The following is a 21,236-nucleotide window of genomic DNA, read 5'->3' on the forward strand; positions in this document are numbered from 1 at the left end:
TTGCTAAACCTGCATTCCAGAGGACCGGGGTTCGATCCCCATCCAGTTCCAAATTTTCCTAATTTTGTTTTCAACTGTCTATTGTGTTTACGTTTATGCCACGAGCCACTTTAGGAACCTTTATGCTGCTGCAGGCAGATGCTGGCGCCATGTAACGCTTTTGCAGTAAAATGCCCGTTTGAGTTCGTGATCGCAACGTTTGCTTTTCCGTTTTACAGAAGGACCTTGTAGTTTATGAATATTGCAGGACAGCTGCCTGTGCCTCTTTAGGGTGCAGATTTTTTGTTATTGCTTGAGTGTTTCTGGAAGCAGGCATATCGGCTAAAGTATTCTGCTGCTTGCTAGGTCAGATGTTCATTTTTCCCAATTGCAAAGACTTACAGGCCAACTGCATTCACATTTTACCTTGGCAAATTTGTTTTCAACGTACAGTACGTACCGCCAGATCAACTGGGACATCACTTGTAGCCCCAGGAAATGTGTTGTTGATTTGCTACAAGACTGCAGCCGGCTGGGTGCTTGGTTCTCCAGCCTGCCAGGAGAACTGCTTGAGCTCTGCTAGGCAAGCTTCTCCTAGGGCTTTTGCGAGGATGAAGCATTGCGCACAGGTCTGCTCCAGCCGGCCAACCACTTGCGGGAGCTCGCTTGCCAGCTGCAACGTCACTTCATCCTGTCCATAATACTGCGCTCTTCGCAATTTCAGCTTCCAAAATTGCCGATTTTTTATTGGTCTGTGCCGTGGATATGCGTATTTCAGCTGTCATATTTGGTATCTTGCGGTCTTTTTAGGCAGACTATACAGAAATAAGGTTTTCTGGAGGTCGAAATTGAGTGCAGTTGGCCTTTAATGGAGGCGAAACATGAAAATGCCTGCTTTTGCAAGACCTTTACGCAAGGAACCCCAAGTAGTCTAAAGCATTCAGCCCTTTACCGCAGTGCACTTCAGCCAGAGGTAACTTAGTGGCACATCAGAGTCCAATTTGACCAGAAGTATAAAAAACAGATACACTATCCTTTTTCATGGCTTCTGAGCCTGCTTCACCAATTGAACAGACCCTTGTGAATGCAGCAGAAAAAAAAACATAATTTAAGCATAGTGATTATAAGTGGCACAACTTAACGCAGCTGCATTGGCTCGAGGTAAATTATGTGGGAAAATTTAATTTTTTTATTAACTACCATTTTATATGTGCCTGACCTGATGAAAGGTACATATAAAAAAAAGACATCCCTCAAAGAAGACATCCACTTGTGTGTCTTGTGCATAGCCTATAGATACAAAGTCCTGAAAACAGTCGCAGCAGTTTGCTTTTGACGTTTCATTTATTGACCACCTGAAGAATTTGACTCCTTACCGCCACGGCCACCTTTTGTCCTCTAGAAGAGCAGATTACAATCCGTAACTTGTGTCCGAGTACGACTGACTCGCAAAGATCGCCTTAGTATCACTGAAAATCTGTAGATGGAAGGAACTGTCTTCAGTACTGGTGGAGCCTTCTGACAGGACGGATGTTGCACTCGTGCTGGTGCTATCGACTGTTGTTCCAGAAGCATTCTTTTCCCCACCTCTCTTCCTCCTACGCTTTGGAATTGGTTTGGCAACCACCACAGGCGAACGCTCGCCACCTACGCCGGCATTCTTGTCTCCATCGGTGATCGACAGCCTACAATCTGCACTAACGTTTGATGCGCTCGCACTTTGCAACGGATCACAGTTCGGCTCTGTTCGGACGGTGCACTCGCATGCGGGTGGCATTGAGTCGCGCAGATCAGTGGTTGGCAGATTTGCGTCACTGTTTGCAACCACCAACGGTGGCGCAACCTGGCTCTCCTCTACCTGCACGCTTGTCCTGCTGTACTGAGACTCTGGAACCAGCGAGATAGTGTTGTCGCAATGGCCTCGTCCTGGCGCAAGGTATTCCCTGTTGCCGAAAGCCTTGTCGTCGTCTCCCTCAAGAAGATCGCTGAACTCGATTCTCAGCAGCGTCGAAACTTCGTCCACCAGGACTTCTTCGCCCCCGTCGGCTTTCAAGATGTCGACGCCTCCTGTCGCCGTGTCCTCCGTGCATTCGTCGGCACAGTGTGGCACCTCCGACAGCCGCAGCTTATCGCACTTCTTAGGAGGCAGCTGGACTTCGCTGGGCTCGCCAACCAAGGTAATCGACTCCTTTGTTATCACACTGCCTTCGCTTTTCAGCTGCGAATGGTCACTACTTGTGGCTTTTACGTCGTCGGTCGCAACTAGATGTTCGGCGGCGGCCCCTTTGGCAGGTGAACCCTGAAGCGGCGTCTCATGTCCATCGGCCTCTTCGAGGACAGCACCGTCGACGGAGAAGCTCTTGTGGACCAGCGGAAGCTCGGAGAGGGTTGCGTTCACACTGCTCGCTTCGTCTATGTTCTTGCAGGATGCCGACTTGACGGCCGGCCGGCGAGTGGTGGAACAGTCCTTGTACTCGATGGATAGCATCTTCTGATGAGGTGCGGACAACGGCACTAGTGCCCTCGGTAGTACGATCTGCCTGGTTTGAGCACCAAAGGGACATTCCATGGATGTGCTGCTGTGGCCGAAGGTACTCGCAATACAGTTTTTGAAGGAGAGGCGCTTGAACTGTTTTGTAGTCGTCATGCGAAGCGTCCTGGTACCATTGATGTACCTGTGCACGAGTACGGACGCCCTGTTGGGCGCCGGGAATGTGGAGAAGAGGCCGCTCGGAACCAGCTCGTGGCTGTGAAGAACAGTGGTGTCTCTGTTTGGGGGGGGCACAGGGCAGCGGCTCTGCGGTTCGCTCGCAGTCGTGTCACGCTTGTCTCTCGATGTGCCAAGGAACAGAGCATTGCTCGATGACGCACTCCCTCTAGCAGTGTCCGTGTGTTCCGGTTTTCGTTCTTGCCTTGGAGAGGGCTTTGGTGCCTGCGATGTGCACGCCAACGGTGTAAAGTTTTCCACCTGCGCGTCGTCTCTCTCTCTCGCTTCATCGTCAGGGAGCCTGTCGGGCGTTTCCTGGTGACCATTGGCAGAAGTTGCAGCAAGCTCTTCTTGTGGGATCGTGGTCTCCTGCGTCAAACTGATGCTCGAGTTGGAACAGAGGTTCGAGATGGTCGGCCTGGCTGTTGAAGTTTTCCCTTCATGTGTGACGGTCTCCTCACAGTCCCTTCTTGGTTCTTTTTCAACTGTTTCAAGCTGGTGTATGCTTGGGCAGGGGATACCTTCCTGTTCAATGGTTCTCACTTTGCTAACTGATGATGTGGCACCGTCCAGAACCGAGTCAAATGATTCTGAGGGCTCCAGAATGTAAATGGCGGCAGTTTTCTCCTCTTTTGGCGTGATGGCCTGTAAGCGCTCACACACTTCACGGATGGCGGCCACTTCGCTCTGTGATGCTTCGACACACCTTGGCAGGCTGACAGCAGACACAGCCACCTGTCCGCACATCTCTTTTTGGGCTGCTAATGTCCCCTGGCCATAATTATCGTCAGTTGTGCTGGTTTCTTTAAGATCACACTCACTCGCCTCCGTCGATGTCTTGCTTTTGACTGCGCTCTTATCTTTTATCTTCTCTTGGCTGCCCGACAGGTAGTCGCACTCTTTCACCACAGTTCCGCTGCCCACGTAGTACACGCTATTCAACCAGTGGACGGAGCGCTGACGGTTCTTGAATGTCGACGACGTCGAGAGCTTGCCCCCCGCCCACGGTACCTGAGTGATTGTGTTTTTGCCGTCCGTCTGGGGCATCGTCGGTGTCGGAGACGGCCTCGCACTCGTCTCAAATCCGTGGTCACTGGAGGCGTCCGGCCTTGCCGACGACGCCTTTCGACGAGCGCTGGGGCTGACCGAGATTCTGAGAGCCTGCCGGCTGTTGTCTCGGGCACGCCTGGGCATCTCCTTCACCTCCTGGTGGCAACGGAGCACCGTTGATGCATTGCACTCGTACTCCCCGCTGTGTGGCGCGTCATTTTCAGAGACTAACCTTTTGACGGTGTCCGAGTCTTCGTGTGGCATCCGCGGCAGACTCGCGTCGTCATCGCGGGAGTCGGGTGAACAGTCCGTTCCCCTTCGCTGGGCCCAGGTCCGGAGGTTGCTCTGCAGTGCCGTCTTGAGGTCGTGGGCGCGCTGTCCAAACATCCGAATGATCGGCGCGGGGCCCCCTTTCTTCGTCTCGTCCGAGTCTTCCTCCAGCTGGTTGCTGTGTGGGTCGCTGTAGTTGGTGGTGTAGTTGCCGGAGGTGCCTTCGCTGGCCTTGGACCGCGTCCTGCCGCTGTAGCCGCCCGTCAGAGACAGCCGGGCGCCGAATTCGTCCTGCTGTTTCAACAAAACGACGAGAAGTTAAAAGAAGCATCGAAGGGGATTTGTTGAGCACGTTTTTGTGGCTGCATTCATGGTTCAAGGTGTGTAATATGTCTCATTCCACTGTGTGGTGGACATTAAGTGCCTCACTTGTTTCTAGAGCTGAGATGAAAAAATTCAAAGCCACTCCACCCTGTGAATGTGGATGACCAGTGGAGCTGTGCAAGTCAGTGTTACTTCGTAACGACGGTCAACATGGCTTTGTTATCGGTAAGACACATTCTAGGATTTTGTCAAATGCTTCTGGGTGGTCATTTGGCCCGAATCACTGTGGCATTGCAAGCCAGATGTCTTTAATGTGGAATGCGTGAACTACTCCTTTGTCGGGCCCAACGCATCCACGGTGAAATCGGTAGCTTTGACCGCATCACAACTAACCCATGGACGCCCTGAACGCCCCTGACACTTTTCTTGGGTCTCGTGCTTTTGAATGACTTATTCATCTTTCTGCTTAACTGACACAGCTTGCTTCGCGATCTGCTCCCATCGTACGCTTTCAAATGGCTTTGATCTGTCTCCTACGCATTGTGCCACTGCTCATTCACTTTGGCTACTGCTAAGTTGGGGCCTGTGCTATGAAACGCCTTGCGTTTCAGACACACCTGGAGCCTTGGGAGCTTTGATGCAAGGACATCACAAAATGAATAGATACCTGCTCTCATACAACTCCCCTGTAAAAAAACCCAGTAGCTTTACAACTTCATTTTTGTCGATGCGTAGTTACCTAGGATAAACGCATTTGCAATCTGCTGAACCACTAACTGGACTTGCGATTGCGTCCTCACAGCCGATGACACAAGATTGCTGATAAAGAGGACTGCGGAGTGTAACACCATATTTGAATGACCTTTAGTTGCAGAAAAAAAATGTGTCCAAGCTGGTTGAAAAAAAAAAAAAACAAATTCAAGACATGGGCTACACAGTTCTAAAGTGCAACCTGATGAGACACTTAGACAACACTTGCAACCTGCTTCAGTGTCCAAGAATTCTGTAATGCCCCAACATTGTTTAGCCGCGAGCTGCTCCTCTCTGGGAGAGAGCGCGCAGCTTTCGTCGCGTTGTTCATGGTCGAGTTGAGAGGGAACAATTATGTGCGATTTCTCATCACTCGTAGTTTCAGTGATAGTGAACGGATTTTCATAATTTTTGCAGGAGGAGATCGCTGGGACAATAGACTTTAATCCAAATACATTCCGTGTAGTCGATGGTAAGTGATGCAGGGCCCCTTTAAGGGGAGACACTGCGCTTAAAACAGCTTCGTTTAATTTTTAAGTAAACTCTGTGAAACTTGTCAGCCTTGCTGCATGTTTTCCACTGATTTCAAATAGTATGTCATTATTTTTGAGTGAGTCAATTAGTTACCAAGGTAATTAGAGATAATTAGTCATTTTTAGAGGAACAATAGACAAAACAGTGTTAGTCATAACACTGTAATCTTTATATTTTCCAATACTATGAACCCTGGTGAGTGCAATAAGAGAATTGGTTTTTTGATGCACCACTTGGAACTGATTTTACAGCTCATTAAATCTTGGTGGCACCAGTGTCAAGAAACTATTTGAATGTCCATTTCAAATACCAAAATTTAATGAGCTATAGAATTAGTTCCAAGTGGTGCATCAAAAAAACGTTTCTCTTACTGCACTCACTAGGGTTCATAGAATTGGAAAATGTAAAGTTTACAGTTTTACGGCTAAACGCTGTTTGTGTATTGTTCCTCCAAAAATGAATGATTATCTCTAATTATCTTGATAACTAGTTGATTACTCAAACAATAATGGCACATATGAAATCAGTGGAATAAAAGCAGCCAGACTGACAAGTTTCACAGAGTTTACTTAACAATGAAAAGAAATAAATTGTTTTAAGAGCCATGTCCCCCTTTGAGGACAGCAAGAGAGTCGACTTGCCTGGTTTGTGCCGATGTTCAGCATCCCGTCGTCGTCTTCGTCCATGCTGGCCCGCACCAACGAGGACATGCGCTGGAGCACGTCCTCTCCACAGTTCTTGCCGAGAGACGTGTCGAACTCCTTCTCGAAGAGCCACGGCCCCTCGACACCACCCACTGGCACCCCCTCGGGCATTGAAGACGACGCTACCGTGTATTCCGGAATCGTAAGGTCTGCCCTGCGGCTTCCGTCTTGTCTCGTCCTCACTTCCGCCCGCTGCTTCTTCTCCTCTTCCTGTCGGGCCACACTTTCCTTCGACGACGAGGAAGCCACGGTGACCTCTGGAAGGATCATGTCCTGCGCAGTCTTAGGACGCGTAGTGGTGTCCTTGCCGTCAAAGTTTGTTTGGCTGGTCCCACCGCTCTTGTTTTCTACGCTCAGTGACTCCGCCTGTTCTTCGATGTTCTTGTCTTCTTCTGGTTTGCTGTCTGCTTTGACAACCACTGCCGAGTTGTCCTTGTCTTCTGGTTTGTTGCCTACTTCGACAACTGCTGCCGAGTTGTCCTTGTCTTCTTGTTCGATGTCTGCTTCGACAACCACTGCCGAGTTGTACTTGTCTTCTCCTGGTGTTTTGCCTGCTTCGACAACTGCTGCTGAGTTGTCCTTCTCTTCTCCTGGTTCGTTGTCTGCTTCGACAACCGCTGCTGAGTTGTCCTTGCCTGCGATTACCGCATCCTTTTCATCACGCTTGTCGTCGTCAATTTGGTCACTCACCACTACCTCATTGCCATCATCCGATGGCACGTATTTGCATTGGGCATTATCTTCAGCATCTTGGAGTGGTGTAGGCTGGGCCGTGATGACGGCTTCTTCCTTAACATCGACTTCCGAGACATTGGCAGACAAGTTGCTATGGGCATTGGTTTCAACCGTGGTGTCGTGCTCTGGGAGGGTCGTGAAGCGTTCCTTGCGGGTGTTCACGTCACTTGTCGAGGTGAACGGGACGTGGTCTTGTACCGTCATTTTGGAGCAACTGAAGTACTCTGCCGGGCTGCCGGGTCTTGCGCTGTCCTGAGTGGAGGTTGCCGAAGTCATGATGTAGGCGAAGTGGTAGAAGGCCTCTTCGCTCCGCTTACTGGGTGTCATGGACCTGAAAAAACAAAAAAGGAAGGCGATAGAGCAAGAGAATTGCGTGGGAATAGAAGCAAATTCTGTATTTCAACAACCGATGTTGAATAAAAAATGAGAAGTTGGGAAATTCGGTTGGTTCAACGACGCAGGGAGATTTGGAAAACTACAAAGAATGCTATAGACCACTGAGCACAGAGTGAATTAACAATCGATGGCAAGAAGCAAGCCACTGGCCCTTTCACTGCAGGCTGCTACTAGAAAATAAGCATTGCTAGATGCCCTTGTTGTACAGCGGCGGGTAGATGTCGTCTTAGTCAAGCACCCCCTGTTTTTTGAGGTTCACTCGCAGAGGCAAATGAGACTGACATGCCACCTATTTTGTATTTGGCTCACAAGCTGTACGTTCAGCAAACTGCTTTAAAATTACATTATAGCTACACTTGCGCTGTGTTTATCACGCCATTTTCATTCCTTTGTTATGTTTTTTTGAAACAAAATTTGATGTTTGACGAGACAGTACAAATGGGACACAGATAATGAGGTGACATACACGCAGGGATATGTTGCCCTTCTATTTTTGGGTCTCTTATGTTCTTTTTTGTTGTTGTTTTTTTGCACTATGGTTCTGCAGAGTTGACGCATTTATGTGTTGGTACCAAAGAATTTGTTTTTTGTGGATTTGTATTTGTGCAGTAAGCCTGTGTTACCATACCAGTGCAAAGGCTTAGCTTCTAACGCTTTAATGTGAGAATTTTGGAGACATCCCGAACCACAAGCCATATTCGTAATTTGTTTAAGCGGGACAAGTTTGGGTACAACCTGCCTGTATTTTACTAGCAGTAGAAACGTGCCCTAAATCCAGTCATCTGAAGGTATACATTGCCTATCTCAACTCAGTAATGTCCTTCTGACCCTAAGTAACTCAAATGCTATGTGGCAAATTTATGAAAATTTCTTTTAATTGCCATTTAAAAATCGCAGTGTGTATCGAGAATCTTGATTCAATAGCACTACAAGGAAATGTTGTTTATGCATTTTTCAAAATGTCTGGACGATAATATTCATAGTATGCCACTACCACACTGGGACTGTCACTTTATAGTCACCAAAAGATTTTACGGACTCATTGGGGAGCAAACAATGGTCTGAATGGTAAAACACCTGGAATTTTCGGAGTGTGTGAAATTTTTGGCTACCAGAAAGCATACATGTGTGTGTGCATATTTCTTTGGTTTTATATTTTTCTTTTACATAGTAGACTCCTACAGAACGTTGCTTGTTCGATATTGGAAAGAATGAAAAAGAAATTGAGGGACGAATTGCTCGGTAGAGCTGCAGTGTTCAGCATGATGCTGAAAATACGTTCAAAATTATAGTACGTATCATTAGGGCTTGGTCAATGCCTGCTTTACAAGTGTGTAGCCACTCTGTAGGTCAAATTGATTTATTTCCTTATTTTACAAGTCCCGCCAGCCGTGTTACGGAACAACTGAACAAAGAGATGAAACAAGATGGCATACACTGAACAAAATAATGCAAAATAAACAGTACAGAAACGTTTCTCCTCGTCATTATTTGACGGGGAGAGAGAGAGTATGAAAGCTATGATTTATTCACAAGTGCAGAAAGAAATGATGAAACCGTTGAACAGTCAAAAATTGTGGCAGGCAGGAAACAGTGCATAGGGAAGAGGATATTCTAATAATCTGCTATGCTCCATACCGTATTTTCACGCATACAACCCGCCCCTGCATATAATCCGCAGCCCCACTTTTAGCCCGCCATAAAAGAAAAAAATCCTCACGTATTGCCCGCACATTTGATACAGGAAAGGCTGCACCAAAGCTACTGCTCAAGCAACACATCACATATTACGTAGACAGAAAAAGCGTACATATTAAGCAAGTAGAATACACTGACTGAACGGCGAAAGTGACAATTCACTAATAAAATTCAGTTGTTAGAGTGCGCTCGTCCTTGTTTTTTTTTTTCTTGTCCTTGTATGTTTTGCACAATCACTGCCGTGGAAGGTGTAGTCAGTGTTACTGCGCAGGAGCTTCATGGCACAACACGCAATGCCGTGAAGCTGCGCTAAAGAAAAAATCCCGCGTATTATCCACACCCCTATGAAGGAAAGTTTGACATCCACCTGAATGCAGCCAAACGGCTACAAAGGAAAGCTAAACAGCTTTCTCAGAAACTTCGAAGTTGAAGAAAAATTCGTCCTGGTCCAGGATTCGAACCCGGGACCACTGCTTAACCGTAGCAGTCGCTCTACCAACTGAGCTAACCAGGAGGCTAGCAGTTTGTAGTGCGAGAGCGAATTGATCAACAACTCGAAGTGATAGACAGGTGTTAATCGACCAGATTTAGAGGAAATCCTTGGGGATCAGTTTGCTCTCACACTAAAAACTGCTAGCCTCCTGGTTAGCTCAGTTGGTAGAGCGAGTGCTCCGGTTAAGCGGTGGTCCCGGGTTGGAATCCTGGACCAGGACGAATTTTTCTTCAACTGTGAAGTCCCTGAGAAAGCTGTCTAGCTTTCCTTTGCAGCCGTTTGGCTGCATTCAGGTGGATGTCAAACTTTCCTTCGCAGAAACTTACTCCACCTTGGGGATTTCCCCTAAATCTGGTTGATTATCACACCCCTACTTTGCCACTGATATTTTCGAATTTTTGGTGCGGGTTGTATGCGCGAAAATACGGTATGCCGCAAATGCAGCAGTACTCACGTGAGTGTTGACGCATCCGGCTGCTGCACCGTTGTTGGACTGTTGGTCGCCGACAGGGACAGCGCTGAACGGTTGGTGGTGGGCCTCACATTGATGATGTCATCCAGCTGTGCACACGTGCCCTGGTGACCTTCTGGTTGTATCTCGTCGTCGACCCAGTTCTTGGGTATCTGGAGGTCGTTCGCCTCCGGGTTTTCATACTGCGGCGGCGAACCCGAACAAGTAAAGAAAGTTATCACTTGCAACTCAAACGGTGACTTTGTTTCAGGTCTTGGACGATGTGACCAGAGCTTCACGTAATTGATGAATTTTTTTTAACTTCGGTGTGTTGAGCATGGAAGCTCCACCAGGGCAATTAGGCGTGGTGTAGTGGAGGACTCTGGAGTTATTTTGACCTGGGGGTCTTTAATGTGCGACAAAGTTTCGACACACAAGTGTTTTTGCTTTTCACCTCCGTCTGAGAAGCAGCCACTGCAGCTGGGATCGAATTCGCGTCCTTGGGCTCAGCAGCACAACGCTTTAGCCACTGAGCCACCGTGGCAGGGTTTCAGGCGATCGGTTTTTTCCACCCTCAATAACATATGGAGAGGTGCCCAGAAGACATGTTTGAGGCTTAAAGGGGCTATGCAGCCAAAACACAAGTTTGGTTCATTCGAAAGATAGCCTCGTTAGAATCATATTGACACCACTTTTAGTGCACACTTCGCTCAAATAAGCTATATAATTAGAAAAAAAGGGACCGGCCATGCGACCCACTTGCTCATTTCCCGCAACAGAACCTATGACGTCATTTGTGCCCAGCAGTGTGATTGACTGAGGCCGGCAAAAAGCAAACGCAAATTAGCCAGGGCTTATAAGCTTGCCGAATGAGCTATTTGCGCTTAAATGTAATGCATATTGATTTTGCAGCAGTAAGAATGGTGGGATAAACAATGAAAGTTGCGATAATGAACGTAAACATAGAAATACCGATGTGCACTGCTGTTGGTACTGGGTGCACTAGGGTTGATTTAGCTGCACAGCACTCCGCTGCTTTGGAGTTGTCTTACACAACAGTGGCCGATTGGCGTAAGCGACGCTGTCTTATGTGACCCCGTTTGTCGAGGATACCCCGTGTTTCAGGAAACGATTACTTTCTACAGTAACAAAAACAAGCCAGGTGCAAATATGGTCCAAAACAACACACGATTTGGCGGGAGAATAAAAATGTAAACATAAATTAATTTCTCAGTGAATACGGCAGTTTGCTGCTGGGGAAGCGCTATGGGCACTATAACAAACGAAATCTTTTGAATCAAACAAACCTATGTTTGGTCTGCATGGTCCCTTTAAACATATGGATGACCCCACTATTCAGAAATGGCTGACGAAACAAGGTATAAAGCTTTGCCCAGTAGTGTTCTATGTGCTTATCACTGAGACCCTGTTGGATATCAGACCATAAGTTCCGTCGCAAAAAGACGTATTAGACATAAGGTAGCAGCTGGAACTTGATCACATGACACATGCGTCAAGTCTGAAAATTTGTATTGGGACAAAATACTAACTGATAACTGGCTGGTGGCGAGCTATGCAAAACAATCTAAATATTAGTTTAGCTATTAGGGACTGTCGCGAAGTGAGGAATCGTGTTTCCTCCAATTGTGTTCTCCCCAACTTCCAATCAGTATAATGGCCTGTCTTAAATGCCCAGCGCAGCGTGCTGATCGGAAAGATATTATGAGGTTATTACCCCCTTTCCTGCCCCCCACCTGACAAGAGAGACTTTTTTTTGAGCATGCTAATAGATGTGACTGTTCTCATTTTCACTTTACTGGCTTTCATCTTCGTCCTTTACTAAATACAGCACATTAGAGGTCGTTCCTTGTTCACGTAAACATGGACTCTGCAGTGTTTTCTTTCCAGGTTTGACATACAGCAATGCAGTGCTTCCAAAACCTGTGCTGTAGTTTGTTCGAGCATGAAAATTGTTTCAGGGTCTCATAGAAGAGCCTGCACACAATTACCATTGCAGGGATTCATGCTTAAAAAAAGCTGCCGCACTGTGTTTGGCAAGCTATCGGAACGTTCTCAGAACACTGAGGATACGTATTGTGCTCTGTCTCCCAATAGAAATTTTTGAGGCGGCCGTCATGCTGCCCTTAGAGGTATGTCACAAAAACTTTCCAGCCAATGTTGACTGTTGCAAGTCGCAACCAATTGCCACAAGTCCCTGGTATGCAGGGACAACAGGCACATAGATAAGCTGGTAAGCTCGCGAAAATGATAACCCTTTGTGTTCTTCCCAGCTGTGGCTGTACCCCGCCCCTAATCATCCCTAAATAAACCTCCTTGGTGTATTAGTGGCCTTATCTGAAGGTGTTTATGAAGAGTTTTGAAGGCGTGGACGCGCCTGTTTAGTTAGCGACCAATGTCTTGCTCGTGCTTTGCATAAACACTGAGAAATATTTTGGCTAGTCTGAACTGCACAGAACACATTAAATTATGTGAAGCATTCAGCTATGACTTAACTACCCACTTTAGTAAAACCTTGGTACAAGAGACACCATTACACTACGAGAGACGTTTCAGTGAAAGCGGTGTGGTTGGTTTTCCGATACGCGCCATCTTAGCAACATCTCATACAAGAGACCTTGGTTGCAAGAGACGTGTTTCACAGGTCCCTTGAGTGTCCTTTGTAATGAGGTTTTACTGATGAACTGGGCTGGTGAGAAACAGCATAACTGTAAAAAACGAACATCAACAATCAGGTGCCCAATGAGATACTATATGCCACTGAACCAGCCAACTGAGACAAGTGCATGGCCAAAGTATGTGGCGGTGTGAAAGATGTGATGCAAGTGTTTTACAATAGCTGCACCTCTGCCTCCGCTCTGGAAAAACCAATGTGGGAGCAATGTGGCAGTATAACTAAATTTAACGCATGCAGTGCACTAAGTCTTTAGTTTTACACCTCGGAGTTAAATGAGCTTGATGGGTAAGTACGGGGTAATAAACAAATTCTCATCTGTATATGCGCATCAAATTATCACAGATAGTTAGGCACAGTAGGTTAGACTGCGTGCATATGCAAGTCTAAAGCTTTGGCACTTACGGTGCACTCAGGTTCATATAATCGCCAACTAGAGACTCACGAGACTTTTAAGAGGAGCTTTGTACCTGCCATTTGAACTAAGCAGTTAGCCAGTTTTTTCAACCTGAAAGGCCTGTCCTGTTTGACTTAAATCGCCCTTCATCTCAAGTTCTCCACTGCACTCATAGTGACGATACCTTACTGCATTGTATAAACAATCGTCAGCGCCAGAATGATGTGAGTATAACCGTTCCGTGATGCCAAACTGTTTTTACTTGCCCCTACATAAAGTAGCGACACTGCTAAGACAATACAAGGCAAGGCAAGTGCCTCTTATCAATGCCATCCATGTAAAGCGCGTCCTGATGGAGGTTTTGGACTCAGGTAAGAAAATTTCTCAGGACACTTAAGCCTGCTAATGAGTTTTTAAGGCATTACGGTTTCCTCTGGCGATACTTCTCAAAGACGTTTGTACTGCTACATTGTGTTTGCGTCTTTTTTTTCGCCTTCATTTCTTCGCCTTCTGGTGTGGATTTTTTTGACAGACAAACTGGCGACACGACACTGCAGACGACAGGTTGCCTAGGATCAACTTTCTTTGTGGCTGGTGCATGCCTGTTCTACTGTCACGCAATGTGATGCCAGTATCGCTTCCACCACTTGCAACGTATTGGGGTAATGTGGTGGTAACGAAACTAGCTAATTTACTGTATCTAAATTAATCCACACACCATATTTTCGTGCATATAATCCGCACCCCCACTTTCAGCCTGCCGGAAAAGAAAAGAAAAAATCGTCGCGCAATGCCCACAGATTTGATACAGGAAAGACTGCCCTAAGGCTACTGCTCAGGCAACACATCGCATACCATGTAGAAAGAAAAGGCGTATATTTAGCAAGTGTAATACACTGAGTGCGACACAAAAGTTGCAATTCACTAATAAAATTCAGTTGTTAGAGTGCGCTTGTCCTTGTTTTTTCTTCCTTGTCCCTGTATGTTTTACGCAATCGCTGCCATGGAAGGTTTAGTTGGTGTTACTGCGTAGGAGCTTCACGGCACAATGCACATCGACGTGAACCTGCACTAAAGGAAAACCCTGCGTATTATCTGCACCCACGGAAATTTTTGCATTTTTGGTGCGGGTTATATACGCGCGAAAATTTGGTGTGCACTTTGGTGGAACATTGTTGTAAGTGTCTTTTGCTCTTTACGATGGCAGCCATTTCTTTTATCAGACAACAATGCCACTTTTTCACACGATGAGGCACTTGAGGTGCGAGTCGAAAAAGCACTGCGACAATGACCGGCTGCTGAGTGCTCGGAAAAGGCTCGAAAAAGTTGAAAAAGACTTGCCGCAATGACCGGCTGCTCAGTGCTCGAAAAAGACTTCAAAAAGTCGAAAAAGACTTGCCACGATGACCGGCTGTTCTGCACTGCTGTCTCTTTGCCGTCGCTCCCAGCTAGTGTCAGGTGGTGTGTCGGCATGCTTGATATCGTAGCCTTCGTTCGCAGTGTTGTTGTCGTTGCTGTCGCTGTTGTTGTTGTTGAGCTCATCCTGGAACTGCATGTTCAGGTGGTCGCACTTGAGAAGGTGCAGAGTTTCTTCTTTGTTCAGCGCTGACCGCGGGAAGAGCCTTCTCGATATCTGCAAGGGACGAACAATAGAACGGGCTCAAAGTCAAGATGCGACAACCTTTATGGAGCGACTAGTAGCAGTATCGTACATTGGCAAGACATGTGGGGGGCATTCAATAATCACTTGAGTAGTATCAGGTCCAATCAAGCCAGTATTAGTTTTAGCCCGGTTCACAGTGAACAACCGGTAAATACGAGAGAAACACACCATATTCTTTTCATCGCTCCTCTCTGCAAGATATAGTGCCTTCAATTTTGTGTCAGTTGAAAGAGTTGAAAGAATACCAAACATGTATATAATACTGACATTTCAAAACCACCTAAAATCAGATGTTTTCAAGCTTTTTTTTATCACATAGTCGGTGTCGTATACTGAGCCCATGACAGTCACTAATTTTTCAGGGGATGTAGTCATGGGTTTGATGAAAACGTGTGGTCAGGCATTGCATAAAGAAACAGCTAGTAATGCAGTCACTGACCAAGTCAAAAGGTTCAAGGGCGTTTGGGAACCTATTCCAGGAGATGGCTTGTGGCAGATAAACGCCTTTACATTTTAGAATTTTGTGTACTGAGCACAGAATTAATTCAGGACATCTGGGATTCTTGTCCGTCATGCAAGGTTCCTCTTATGTTTTTATGTTGGGGCCACGAACGAGTTTGTAGTTTAGAGTAAAAATTAATTTAGAGTCTGCTTGTTTTGAATAATTTACATCTTTAGCACTTGACGTGAATTTAAAGTTCTCCCGCACGCACACGGCTCTAACACACGATACCCAAAATAATGGAACCCCTAAAATAACACATCCGATCACCTGCGAAATAAAATATTCCAGGTCATTCCGCCCTGCGAAACTCGTTGGCCAACAAAGCTAAGTGGAGAAGTCACAGTAGAACAACACATTCTTTGACACTGTCAGGCCTGTGTTCAACTGCCGCTGCACTGATGGTTGGTGTATTGGTTCCGTGATGACATTGAAAACCAAACTACCCCAATACGAACTGTCAGAACCATCCTCTCCGTGGTCCCGGCAAATCCACATAGAAATCTCCCCCAACCACAAAAGGGGTATACCGTCACCTGCAACCCACACAAATCATGCAGTCGTGAATTAACTCGTCAATATCACCCATGGATATGCCTGGCGAAATGTACACCATGGTGGGTACAGGGTTCAAGAATAGTACACTATAACCATGGTACACTATAACCAAGGATTAATATCCTTAGTTTTTCCATTATTAGTCTGCATGCTACACACACACAGCAGTCAACATGTTCGTCCTCTTGCAATTCGAGGACATATATGGACACACACATGTTCCGTCCTCTATGTATTGATGGCTTGCACTGAAATCACTAGAGTTCCTCTATATAGCTCCCACAGGGATTAGGTCCATAGAGGAACTCCATTAGCTACATAGAGGAACTCTAGAGATCACTGTAGCTGCCATGTTGAAGCACCGCGTGCTTTACGAGAGGTCGTGAATTTTTTCTGCTGCCCTTTATGTGCAAGCCATGTATACAGCTGTCAAAACCTGATTATGGGTGATATGCAACCATCCATCCTTCCATCATCTTATCCATCATACACCCATCATCCCACTGCGCACGGAACGCTGACAGCTGTCATGAGCCTGCTGACAGGTGATCCGCAACCAACAATGGCACCTGCTTTTACAAGTATAGCGCTGGCAAACACGAAAAGAGGTTTGAATTTGAATGCCCACCGGCAAGAACAGGAAGGGCCACAAGGTCAGAAGTCCGTTGTCCTCTTCCTCGTTCGTTGCCTCGCCTGTCGGCTCAGGATTCAGCTGGGCATCCTTCATCCGCAAGGCTTTGGCAGAAGTCATGGCAGCAAGCATTTCCTTTGCAGTCGGGTTCTTGTTCACCTGTCTCAGGCATTCCAGCTTGTTCTCTGCGAATAGACGACGAACGAGGTTGGATTTTTTTGAAGTGAGCGGCCTCAAAATGCTGCACACATTTACTGAAAACGATTTTTGTTTTTCCTTCAGGAGCACGACATTTCCCTAGTTCAGCCTAAACAGAATTTTTGGTAAGCGCCCTTTTGCACAACTGCTTACGTTTAAAACAGGTTTTATACTCGCGTGTCAGCACATACGAAAATGATTGGAGTTGTGTTATAGCATATAGGCAAAGTTTATTTAAGGCATCGCCTCCTTTAATTTTTTCAAAGGCCACAGTTACAACTTTCTACGCAACTACATGGATAGGAGTTGGGATGAAGTGATCATGTACCACCTTTCTTGCGCCCTCTCTTTGTTTATCCTCAACAAACTTCCTCTCGCACTTCAAATTGAAACAATTGCACTTGGAACATGTCAAAATCTCCCCCCCCTAAGGAGGGTTTGGACACCCCCCCAAAAAAGATTCCACAAACCCGGGAGGATATCGCCCCCCCCCCCCCCCCCCCCTTCCTCCGAAATCGAAATTCTGGATAAACCCCTGCAATGTGTGAAGCATCGCCTCCTGTATTTTTTTCAATGCCAAACGCATACACCCCGAGCCGCAAACCAAGCCCTTTCCACACTCCCCAAATGCTAGCCTTCCCAGTGCTTTAGTCACGTGACCGGTTAATCTTGGGGCGACGTTTGGTGGTAAGTGGCAACGTAGGCAAAAACGTGCTCGACAGCGGCGCCGAGTTTCCTCTTGCTGGCCAGAGTAACAATCTGAAGCATCGGTTGCCTTGGCAACCAGGCACAAGCCACTCTCGAATTCAGTTCGGGACACGGGACACGACCGGGGATCCCTGATATGCCTGGCCCCACCTTACGACATGTGGCGAACCAGGCGTACCACTCACTCCCATTAATTGTGAAGCGGGCGATGCGTCTGGCATTGAAAAAATTCAGGAGGCAGTATAAAGGAATGATGCAATGAGCGGAGCATTTCAGCTAAGAAGCTGATTATTGTTTCCGACGACAGGGTACGCTTGGCCTGCTAGCTCAGTCGGTTAGAGCGTCGTGCTAATAACGCGAAGGTCGTAGGTTCGATCCCTGCGCAGGGCACGTTTCCTTTTGTTTGCTAAACTTGCGCGTTTTCTTTTCGGCGGTGTTCTGCGAAGCCACCGTTTTTTTGTAACTTCGGTTATGATAAATGTGGGTGGTGTTCCTGGTGCGTTCGTGACTTATGAAAACGCATCTCACCTTGCAAGAAAAAAAAAAAAAAAGCTGGCCTGCGCAGGGATCGAACCTACGACCTTCGCGTTATTAGCACGACGCTCTAACCGACTGAGCTAGCAGGCCATGCCGGCGACAGCTTTATAAAAGCTATATAATGTTACTTACAGCGCAATTTTTTTTGGCATTAAGGGAATACCGCACCAAGCAAGTTACAGGATATTTATTAGTACGCGAAGTTAATGCAATGCTTTTCTTCTTTGACTGCGGCAGCCATAGAGATAATATACCGGCACCAGCTACTACGGAACATGCTACGGAAGCCAGCCACAGCCAATGACAGTCTCTAGCGATGGCGGTCGTTCAAACGTGTGTAAACGCTGCAAATGTGATCCATCGTAGCACTTTTCTTTTTCAAACGGCATATAAGTTGGCTTTAGACGTATGGCCACTTAAACATCATCAATATAGCAAACAACACTCGCCTTGGAGAAATATTTCCACAGGGCTGAGAATTTCCGGGGCTTTCCACTCCAAACAAAGTGGTCTAGCTTTTTTGTAGTCGTATTTCGATTGAATACAGCTTTCCGTTTGTTTATTTCTGTCGTTTTTGCGCGCGCACGTTGACAGAATGATCAAGTCGGATATGCCGAATTATTCCAAACTACTCAAGAGGTTCGGGCTGGAAAAAGAAGCTGTGGATGATCGAGCCTGATGCAAGATGCAAGCTGAGGGCAAAAGAAGGTTGACAGGTAATCTTCAGGAGCTGCGCTGTCACTCTGAATTGCAGTGCGAAGCAGTGTTCAAAATATTTCCAGGTAGGCATTTTTTAAAGTGGAGAGTTAAATAAAAGAATTATCGCATTGGTTTCAAAGGGAATTGTGCCTGTATGAGGCAATAAACCCGGCGTTTGGAGCAGCGCCTGACCCCTATAATTTATGTGGCGCGTAGAACACGCCTTTCGAACGAAACAGAGTTCGAAGAGAACGAGTAATATACAAAACTAATGCGAGCCTTTTGTGTCTTTACGAGTGCGATAGCCCGTGGCTACATACCGAGTCAGGGGAAACAGTCAGTCTGCCCGTTCTCCGTCGGGGCTGTCGAGGTGACTCGATTAGCGCCGTGGAACAGAAAGTGTTGCGACATCGTGTGTATACCGTCAGTTGCTACGTCGGCTAAGCATGGTTGACCACGCAGGCGCGCCAACGCTGCAGCGCTAGAAGCGCGTACAGTGCCAGCGGAAACCATAATGCTTTCGCCTTAAAGTCGCTTAGCAGACTTACGCGCTCAAAAAAAAAAAATACTTTTTAACAACAGAGCTTATCCGTCCGTCGCACCAAAAAACCTCGCGGAGCGATGAAGTCACCTCGTGTTGCCATAGCAACCCTTGGCGCAGCTGTGCATAGCTTCTCGCTCGCTTCGCTAGCCCAGGCATGGTTCCGCCGAGCCTCACCGGCGCCCGTCAAGCCGTGACGTTAGTGCGCAACATGTGGTATAAAGGTTCGCGTACAGCGCGTCGTCCAGGCTTGCGCGTGGGCTTGTGCCACGTGAGGAGCTCGCAATAAAAATACAAAAAAATACCGAGCGCCCGGCGTCGTTTAACTCCACCTCCGAGAACCCAGCGTTCGTGGCGAGATCTCTGGCGTGCTGTTCTCGCCAGTTCACGTGCGTTCGCGACTGAAGTGGGGAAGAGCACAGACGCAGAGTTCGCGCTACAGATGCCGCGGGTTCTTGCGCGTGGTAACGTGGCCCACTTTGGGAGAGATGTGAAATCCTGCGGACTTTAAAACGATCCGGGCCTACCAGTCAGGGAGACCTTTCAGCGGCAAGTTTAGAAATCGATGTGATGGTGCAAGAGCGGAGTCTCCGTCGAAGGGAGAGGGGCCGCTAGCTCTGCTGTTTCACCAGCTGTGCACCACTAGTGCACCAAATTTTTAAGTGCGAATGCACTTTATAAGCGACCCCAAACCTTCCACCGCCGGCGGCGGCGGCGGCGTCCGCAGTCCTCCTCTCCCTAGCAACGGCGTGGAGCGGAGAGGAGCGTCGGTAGCAACGGCGCGGTGACGTCACTTCACCACGTGACCGCGCTCGCTCCGCCTCCTCGCCGTGGCTACGCGGGTGCGCGCCGCTCCCCGCACCGCTCCTCGCGCCGTGACGTCATGGTATGACGTCACAGCGCGCCTCCTCTCCCCAGCAGCTGCCGCGCGCGTCTCTCTCCACCGTGACGTCACACTCTCTCCTCTCCCCCTCGCTCGGCTGCAGCTGCCGTGCGCCGCTGTCCCTCTCCCCTTGCGCTCGCCTCCTCTCTCAGCCACCTGGCTCGGCGCGCTCGGTGCGGCGTACCCCCCTATATATGCAGCGATAAACTGCCAGACCTCCGTGGGTCGGCTCGCGCGCGCTCACGGGCGAATGCCAACGGATTTTAACTTTACTCCCCCTCATAGCATCACCCCGTGCATTCGCACTTAACCATGTTCACCCTCGGGGAAATGCTTGGGAGTTTTTTATCATGAACATCTAGATCAGCTCCCTCACCGAGATTGGCAACGTAGGCGTCCGAGTCATGGAGGAAGTTCGGAATGACGGTGAGGTGGAAGTCGTCCTCGAAGGCCATCTTCACCTCTCCTGTGCCGCTTGATGGGTTCGCGAATTCATTCCAAGGGTCGTGGTCACTGTCCATGGGTTTCGAGAACCGGCGGCTGAAGCACGCGCCTCCTGCGAGCGAGCTGGAAAGCGGCCGAAAATGGACCCATTTTAGTAGCCGTTGCCTCAGCTAGTGCACCTTATATCCGACGAAGTTGTTCTATATATGATCTTATTCTTTGCCCCTCTGTTGCTTGATGGAAGCTTAATCTTTTACCAGGACTGTCTTTGTCCCGAAAGCAAGAAGAAAGCAAGAGAAAATGTTTAGCTGAGGCTCTGCAGCCCCTCCTAAAATTCCTTAGTACGTATACGCATATTTATGTAACGAAATTAGTCTACCATTGAGCACGTTTAAGAAACCTGCTCAATTCGTAAACTACTCATTGTCCGCGGGCTCAATACTTCTGGAATATGTGACCCTTTCCTCCATGAGGTGACCGGTATATACAAAACGCAAAGGGTATATCTGTTCCCGCCACTTCCGATTCGAGATCACGCCTGGCCTTCCGTACGCCGGCGGCAGTCAAACCCTGTTATAGCGAATTGCAATATGCACCGGGATTAGTTCGATATATCCAATAGTTCAATACAGCTGAACCCGCCTATAACGAACTTATTGTTACAAGTTCGCAATCCGCGGGAGCCCCCCCCC

General features: G+C 47.7%; 1 protein-coding gene and 2 non-coding genes across 3 annotated transcripts; 1 reads left to right on the plus strand and 2 right to left on the minus strand.

The window, feature by feature from the left end:
• Positions 1–332: 332 nt before the first annotated feature.
• Positions 333–20,621, minus strand: LOC144148539 (uncharacterized). The gene is made up of 6 exons (XM_077680060.1): positions 20,490–20,621; positions 16,532–16,831; positions 14,580–14,813; positions 10,095–10,294; positions 6,228–7,384; positions 333–4,278 (listed from the first exon to the last, which is right to left on the minus strand). The coding sequence occupies exons 1-6, from the start codon at positions 20,619–20,621 to the stop codon at positions 1,391–1,393; spliced, it is 4,911 nt and encodes a 1,636-aa protein (XP_077536186.1). The 3' UTR covers positions 333–1,390.
• Positions 17,757–17,830, plus strand: Trnai-aau (transfer RNA isoleucine (anticodon AAU)). Its single transcript has one exon. It is a non-coding gene; the product is annotated as a tRNA-Ile (tRNA).
• On the minus strand, positions 17,994–18,067 carry Trnai-aau (transfer RNA isoleucine (anticodon AAU)). Its single transcript has one exon. It is a non-coding gene; the product is annotated as a tRNA-Ile (tRNA).
• Positions 20,622–21,236: the final 615 nt, after the last annotated feature.

The sequence above is a fragment of the Haemaphysalis longicornis genome, unplaced genomic scaffold (genome assembly GCF_048455015.1).
Source record: "Haemaphysalis longicornis isolate Haplotype H1 unplaced genomic scaffold, Haemaphysalis longicornis Haplotype H1 scaffold_8, whole genome shotgun sequence".
NCBI classification, from domain to species: domain Eukaryota; kingdom Metazoa; phylum Arthropoda; class Arachnida; order Ixodida; family Ixodidae; genus Haemaphysalis; species Haemaphysalis longicornis.

What these genes read in the sequence shown, in the direction of transcription:
- LOC144148539 (XM_077680060.1), bottom strand. Translation starts at nt 20,621, where the DNA reads ATGGACAGTGACCACGACCCTTGGAATGAATTCGCGAACCCATCAAGC. An exon ending in TCCATGACTCGGACGCCTAC is followed by an intron (nt 16,832 to 20,489) that starts GTTGCCAATCTC and finishes AGGCTGAACTAG; the next exon opens with GGAAATGTCGTGCTCCTGAA. An exon ending in CAGAACAGCCGGTCATCGTG is followed by an intron (nt 10,295 to 14,579) that starts GCAAGTCTTTTT and finishes TCGCCGCCGCAG; the next exon opens with TATGAAAACCCGGAGGCGAA.